Raw genomic sequence first — 7,386 nt, 5'->3', positions numbered from 1 at the left:
GCTACTTGCATTAATGGAAAAGGGGAGGGAGCCTGCCACCCCACCTGTCACGCCCCTACACTGGTGGTGATCTTTCAACCGCACTATAGGAGGTGCATCACCACCGACCATTTTCTTTTTAACAATACTAACAATCGTGAACTACGCCTTACTTCTATACTTAGAATATTTTTCAAGTACTAAGTACAATCTTTCTTTAAACACACAGGGGAAACTTTCACATCATTAACATATTATCACTACTAACATTCAAATGCACAACGGAATATCATGGGAAGGGAAACTCCCTGTAAATATGAGTCTGCCCATATTAACAATGATAATATTTAGATTTATACATAAACATTACAATGGAGGGAAACCCCAAGTTTCTCCTCTTGCAAAATCTAACTTTCTTACATAGTCATGTAACCTCTCCCAACCATCGGGCAAAGTCACATGAGTTGCTGCCCAACTCGTGCACTTGTCACACAATCCAAGCCCCTGTTCAACCATTGTGTCAAATGTGCACACCTACCTGTCGTTCACCCCGGGCGCACTTCACGCACCCGCTCGTTTCGTCATTTCGTCATGCCACCCATCATCATTCATCCATGCTCGGTTACCTCACCCATCTACAGTTGGATAGGGTCTCTAAGGGTGAGAAGGGTCAGGCTACACACTGGTACAGTAAGCAGAAGGAAGCAAGGTTCTTGGATGCAAAGGAAATCGGTCATTCTCTAGATCACTTTCCAGGCATGGAGGACATGATGGAGTGAGGACAAAGGGCAAGGCACTCAGACCAACCAGAATAGGAGTTGAGGATAAAAGATTGGGGCAGAAAATTTTGGAGAAAAGGGGCAGCACCTCCTCTCAGGATACAGACACAGAAATTATCAATTGGATACCTGATACTGGCTTTTCTAGAAGCCAAGAGACAACATTTCCAGCAAATAGATGTGTGTTGAAAAACCTAATCCATTCTGGCTTAGATCATTGAGGAACAGGGTACTGGCCAGAGGGCCATTCTTGAGAAGCTGGACTTCCTGGATAAAAATATTAAGAAGATTTATGGTCAATAAATTATTGAGCATATTTAGCCTAAATATTTATTTGAGTACGAGGGGTCTTACAGTAGTATTTGAACAATGACATATTGATGGCTATAATTTTTTCAAGTTTTGCTTTCTCAGTAGCTTTTCCTGTTCTTTCCGGCTTTTAACACATACGCACACGTGCACATAGCTATACACATATTTTAGCCTATTTTGAAGATCATGAAACTACAAGAAACACATACGCATTTTCATCATATCCCTGTTTTCTGCAAAATAATATAAGATAAGTAAATGCCAGGTTGATCAGTACAGTGGGATAAATCAAGTAAATGCAACGTTAAATCAACTTAATGCCATTTTGATGAGTAGAATGGGATAAATCAAGTAAATGTCATGTTTATGAGTAAAGTGGTATGTTCTCATAGACCCATTTCATTTGAAATAGGTGGTAAAAAGAATGGTTTGGCAAATGCAACCAGAATGATGCATCATGAAGAATAATAACTGGAAGCTTCAAGAATTGGCACAAGATAAAGATGTAATAGGTTACAAATGGGTTTATAGCACCGAGTATAAGATGTAAGTACTGAAAAGCACAAGCCCAGATTGATTACAAACGGTTTTCTGCAGAACGAAGAAATCAATTACAAGGAAAAGTTTGATCATACAACAAAGAAGATTATTGTCAGAATCATCTGGTCTTGTCCATCGTCGTTCAGTTTGGTTAGAAGGTATATCATACGGATGTTAAAAGTAGTGTTGAAAAAATCGACATCAGCAAAAAAATTGGCAAAGGCATCAAATTCAGAAATTAGCAAAATTGGGAAAAAAAATTGAAATTTTGGCACAACTGGACAAGCATAAATTCAAACGTGAAAAAACTGATAAACTAGAAAACTCCGCTAACAAAAAAAAAATCCAAAAAAAGGACAAAGAGGATATTTTTGCGACACTGATCAGAATTGCATCTCTCAATCGAGTTATACCCAAAGAGGAAACTGCTTTTTCATAAAGAGAGAACAACAGATGTTTTGTGGAGTTGAGAAAAGCATTCTACAGGTTGAAGGAGGCTTCCAGAGCACGACATGAGATTGATGAGCATCTATTAACTTTACAGTTTTCAATAAAATAATAGAATTTTATCAATGGGATATAAATGACCATAAATATAGGCCAATAGGACTAGAAAGTGCAGTCAGTGATACCAAATTGCAAGGGTGGCCTAGGCTAACCTGAAATCAGAATGATAACAAGAAGAAAATAGGACGTCTTCTCAGGGAGAGTTTAAATGGAGAAACGAAACAGCATTAGCGTCACCTTTTTGTCCTTGATTTCACTTGACTGAATCCATGTCTTTATTTGATCTCTATATCTCTGCAACTTCTTGATCTCCTTTTTCAGATCTGCTTCGAATTTCTCCTTCTGATTTGCATTCTCAGTATCATACACCTACCATCAATTGCACAGGCCACGGTTTTGAGTTCAAACTGCAATTATAAGCTACAGCGGAATGGTTTCAAAGAAAAGCATATGTACTTTACGTTTTATGAGAAGAAAAAGTAGGGGGGCTAAGCCATGAAGGTACCTTATTCCAAATACTGTCAAAGACGTCAACGCCCTCCTGAACCTTTTTCAAAACCCTATCGATCTCGCCCTGGAGTTTGCGACTGGCGCCCATTTTGACTTCTTATCAGCCCCCGCGTAATCCCTGAGGGTATCAAACATCCAATCCTGTTTACAAATATCCTCCTCAAATCCGCTGAGAATGACAGAATCTCCCCTTCCCCGCTAGGGTTTGCTGCAGTTACCTAGGGTTTCAAGACCCTCTCAACTTATTCTCCCAGTCCAAGAACCAGAAATCTGTAGTTTGTTCGCAATCCTAGTATCAAAGCCTCTGATCACGAGACATATGTATTCAGCTCCCATACAGTTTGCGTTGCTTGGACATGGGTTCCCCTCATTTTAGTCATTTATGGCCATCAATGGTTTCTTGTGAAAAGAAGTTTGGGGTTTATGATCGATTTCCATTTTCATAGTGTTGTGGTGGCGTAAACACGGGCTCTGACAGGTGGTCAACATGCAAATATCTCTATGAACAAATGTCTAATTAGGTGATGGCTTAACGTGGAATAGGCTTTAGAAAGAACTTAGGATAAGATTATCTTGCAAACTTTGCCTCCACAGCCTACCACATCGTACTTTGGATAAGATAAGATTGCTTCAATATTTTTACATCAGGCAACGTGAAGGCTGCAATAAGACCTCAATTGTTTGCCAACCAAAAACTTTGGGTAAAATTTTGTTGAATAAAATTGGGAGCATTAAACTTAGGTTAAAATATGAAAACAGTGAAAAAAAATCGGTCAAAATATCAAGTAATGGTAGGTCAACGATGGATCGATCGCTGTTAGTCCCAGGCAGAGACTAATAAGATGATCACGGTGTGTAATATTGTTGTTAAATAACTCACCATACATATTAGTTAATTGAAAAAGGGTTGTATTTGTCATTAATAAATATTTTTTTGACATTTTAATTATTGTGATATTGAGGAAAAATTTTGTAGTGTTGAAGGAAGAATGAAGCTAACATATCTGGAGTTTCGATGAGAAAATTTATCATCAATTGAATAAAAACGGTTGTACTCATCGTTAATAAATAATTTTCTTTGACATCTTAATCATCATGACATTGGGAAACATTTTGTAGTGTTGAAGAAAGAATGAAGCCAACATATCTGGAGCTTCAATGAGAAAATTAATCATCAATTGAATTTCATTGTTTGTTAATACTTATTTCTAAACAGGATATGTTGTAGAATGTGAAAACTTGAATTATCAGGCTACTTGGTTGTTCTAGGATGATGGTTATTAGGTTATCATGTGGTCCTACATTTATGAGTTAGAGGTAACTAACTCAACCCTACTCCCTTGCTCATACACAAGGCCTTAGCCTCACTTGGAAGACATCACTTCATTAATTGAGTTATTCATTGAGAGTGGAATTTACACCCTTTTTGGCTTTCTCCACTACAATTATTTTGCATTTGGTTGTTCTCATGACTAGGGATTGGGCATTTTTATGAGCTTATTATGGCTAGATTTATGATTTATTATGAGATAAATCTAATAACCCATTAATTCTTACGTGGTATTAGAGCGCATGGTTGTGAATGATTAATACCTGTTTGTAATTTCGTCAATGGGTTGAGATTGATGTTTGATAACTATATTTTAAAATCTTAACTTAAATTCTCATCTATATGGTGTTGGAAATATTACCAATACTGAGAGTGGGGGTGAATTAGTATTGGACACTTTTAACAAATGTTTAAAACTTCAAAGGCAACATGCAAATAATACTTATCAACAACACGCGAATTTATGCATGAAACTTATCTTAAATAGTTTCAATGTTTACAATTACCAACTTGAAAGTGACAAAAACCCCCTAGTTACCTTCACCCACTATATGGAGGCACAAACCTCCTAATTTACAGGCTTCAACTTGAAGGAAGTTGCAACTAATTTTCCTTGCTCCACCCTACCACCTTTGCTTTAATAAATAGAAATAAAGACTCTTGTACTAGGGATATTAACCCTCTCACATGCACCGCACAAGAGAAAAAGTTATAATAGTACATGCTACCCAAGGTGCAGGCCTATAACAACCTTCTAATCATAACCAAAAACCTTCAAGAAGTGTTCCAAAACCCTTTTTTTAAATGATCTAAAAAGAACTTAATATTTTTTGCCAAAACACTTTTAAAATGTGCCAGAAGTACTTCCATAGTTAGCCTCCCCAATCTAGCCTCTCCTTACTTTGGTTCATGAAATATGAACCCAAAAAACTCTTCTTTTCTTCACTTGTTTCAACATATCTAATTTTTCCTTGAGAAAAATTCTTAATGCCTCCTCACACCTATATATAGTGCTCTTTGGGGGTCCAAACCATCACTATGGGCTCGACTTGTCACTAGCTAGGTCTTACTTTTCAAAGGAAGCATAATTAATAAACTTCAAAAATGTGTATCTCCTCAATTGTGAGGAGTTAGAGGATGTGCCATATGTGATTGGAAAGGTATCATAATAATCTTTCTAACCATCTATGTAATGCTTGCATTTGAGCTAGGTACATGGAGTAAAAATGCATTCAAATAAAGGGTATCAAATTCTCCTTTTCTTGGATAGCCTTGGAGATCAATGATAATTTAATTCAACATTTGGGATATAATGTAGATAAAATTTTGGGATAGAAATGGATGTGAATGATGGGTACTTTTTGCTTCAATTTGAAGAAGAAATGTATACTATTGTGGTGAAAAATAAGATGATTATGTTGTGGAATATTTTTATTGAACTACCTACAAGAGATATATTTGATTCAAAATAATTGTACTTGCCAATTATAAATCACCATCTTTGACATATAAATCATCATAACATTGAGAAAAAATTGTGTAGTATTGAATGAAGAATGAATTTAACATACTAGGAGTTTTGATGTGGATACAATGTTGAAGGACTTGACAATTGACAATCATAATTGAAATTTGTTTCCTTTAAATATTTTCTTCAAAACAAGATATCTGAAAATATGTGTAAACTCAAATTATTGAACACTTTGTTATTCCACATTGATGGCTGTCAGGTTGGTTCGTAGTCTATTAACTCCAGTAACTCCACTTTCCACTTAAGGGTTAAGGTCCACTAGGACTAAATCACACTGGACTATTTCCAGATGCTTCATGGAATAACCATCAACCACAATATCTTGTATACTCAATTTTGTAAGTTTTCAAGAAACCAATATTTTGGGCAATTTCAGTTTTTCAGATATTTAGACCATTAGAGGCCCACACATATTTTACTATTTTTTTATCTTGGTGAAAAAGTGAGTCCATTGGGATTGCTTTCACTCATATATGAAATAACACTTTTTCTTCTATTTTTGTATTGTTTTTCTTTTTTTAATTATGGGTCGGTATGTCATTCGTACAAAACTTGTACTTTCATGCTATTTTGAATTTTTGGGAAAATTGGTTTTTGAGGCATGTATATAATTAGTAAGTTTATATATTTGATAGGTGCATGTAATTGGTCTTGGTTCCTAACTGGAAACTAAGTGGTGGCATGACCTTCCTTTGCATCAAAAAATGAGGACTTGAGTAACCTCTTTGCCACTAGAAATATTTGTCTTAAGGTGACACTTTGAGGGGATCTGAGTTATATCTTTGGGTATATTTTCAAGGATTATGACTTCAAAGTCATAAGTTGTGAAATGATTAAATTATTAAAATTTCGATTGATTATTTAATCACTTGAAAATGGGGTCAAATTGCTTTAATGATGAGGAGGAATTTTATTAAATATTTTCATGAGTGAAGTTATAGGAAAGGCGAGAATTTTTCAATTTAATGAGATGTGAAAAACATATTTTGTTGATTTTTCCATTCAATAAGTGAAACTTTACAAAATGAGTGAGATAAGTACCAATTACCTCATTCATTAAGATTTCATTATTCTTTTGTCAGTAATTCTTGTAAGTGGAGAAGAGGAGAACACAACTAAAGAAAGATTTATAGGAATTTGAAAGTCATTTTGCGTCCATGGAGAAAACAACACAGGCATAGGATAGGGCTATGATCAATATTTCCACAAAAATCAAGTCACTTAATACAATAATGATGATCGGATCTCATAAAATCAACATGTTTGAGACATCAATGGGTAGTATCTTGGAAAAATAGATGTTGACTTGATTATAATATTATTGGAACTACACTTCAATGTATCACAATATTTGAAGAAAAAGCAATAAAACACATTTTCCTAGATGCAAAACGCTGTCAGACCAGGCAGTAACTCCTCGAAACAATTTGTTGATTTCATTTAGGTTGGTGTTTATTATATACATGAGGGAGAGATTGTTCATTTCATCTCCCAGTGACTTCATATTCTCTATTATTTATTTACATCAGTTTCAGTTATTCACCCAATCCTAATGATTAGGTGTCAACATCCCCCCCCCTTAATCTGAAGGGATGTTTTTGAGTCCAAGCATCACTCTGAATCTTTCAAGATTTTCTCTTCCAAGCACTTTGGTGAAGATGTCTGCAATTTGCTCGTTCGTGGAACAATGGCAGAGATGGATTGTTTTGGCCTCAACATGATGTCGAATCACATGATATTTAGTATTGATGTGCTTTGTTTGATCATGGAACTTTGGGTTCTTGGCCAAATTTATTTCAGAGGTATTGCAATCGTGAGTGGAGTTGATTGTACTTGTTTTACCTGCAAATATTCAAGAATTTTCCTAAGCCACACAATTTCTTTTGTTGCCTGAGCTG

General features: G+C 35.6%; 1 protein-coding gene across 3 annotated transcripts; it reads right to left on the bottom strand.

Annotated features, from left to right (window-relative positions):
- Positions 1-266: 266 nt before the first annotated feature.
- LOC149240514 (uncharacterized) lies at positions 267-3,131 on the bottom strand. 3 transcript variants are annotated; one of them, XR_016246537.1, is made up of 4 exons: positions 2,623-3,126; positions 2,355-2,486; positions 1,113-1,303; positions 267-1,025 (listed from the first exon to the last, which is right to left on the bottom strand). XR_016246537.1 is itself a non-coding variant. In XM_089373741.1 (3 exons), exons 1-3 carry the CDS (start codon positions 2,713-2,715, stop codon positions 903-905), a joined length of 348 nt encoding a protein of 115 aa, XP_089229867.1. In that variant the 5' UTR covers positions 2,716-3,131; the 3' UTR covers positions 273-902. The 3 variants fall into 3 exon arrangements, 2 of the variants coding, with proteins under 2 accessions (XP_089229867.1, XP_089229868.1); XM_089373741.1 differs by lacking the exon at positions 1,113-1,303 and having other exon boundaries at positions 273-1,025; positions 2,623-3,131; XM_089373742.1 differs by lacking the exons at positions 267-1,025; positions 1,113-1,303 and having other exon boundaries at positions 2,143-2,486; positions 2,623-3,127.
- Between the last annotated feature and the right edge of the window lie 4,255 nt (positions 3,132-7,386).

This window comes from Pinus tabuliformis, chromosome 8 (assembly GCF_031772625.1).
Source record: "Pinus tabuliformis cultivar Carrire ecotype Pingquan chromosome 8, CPIR1, whole genome shotgun sequence".
In the NCBI taxonomy this organism is placed as follows: Eukaryota; Viridiplantae; Streptophyta; class Pinopsida; order Pinales; family Pinaceae; genus Pinus; species Pinus tabuliformis.
The sequence above is the reverse complement of the archived record's forward strand: the minus strand, read 5'-3'. Positions and strand labels throughout refer to the sequence as shown.

Excerpts from the sequence above, each read along its gene's own strand:
- LOC149240514 (XM_089373741.1), bottom strand. The coding sequence starts at position 2,715 with ATGGGCGCCAGTCGCAAACTCCAGGGCGAGATCGATAGGGTTTTGAAA. Across the intron at positions 2,487-2,622 it reads TTGACAGTATTTGGAATAAG|GTGTATGATACTGAGAATGC; the intron begins GTACCTTCATGG and ends AATTGATGGTAG. Across the intron at positions 1,026-2,354 it reads GTGAAATCAAGGACAAAAAG|GAAGTCCAGCTTCTCAAGAA; the intron begins GTGACGCTAATG and ends ATTTTTATCCAG.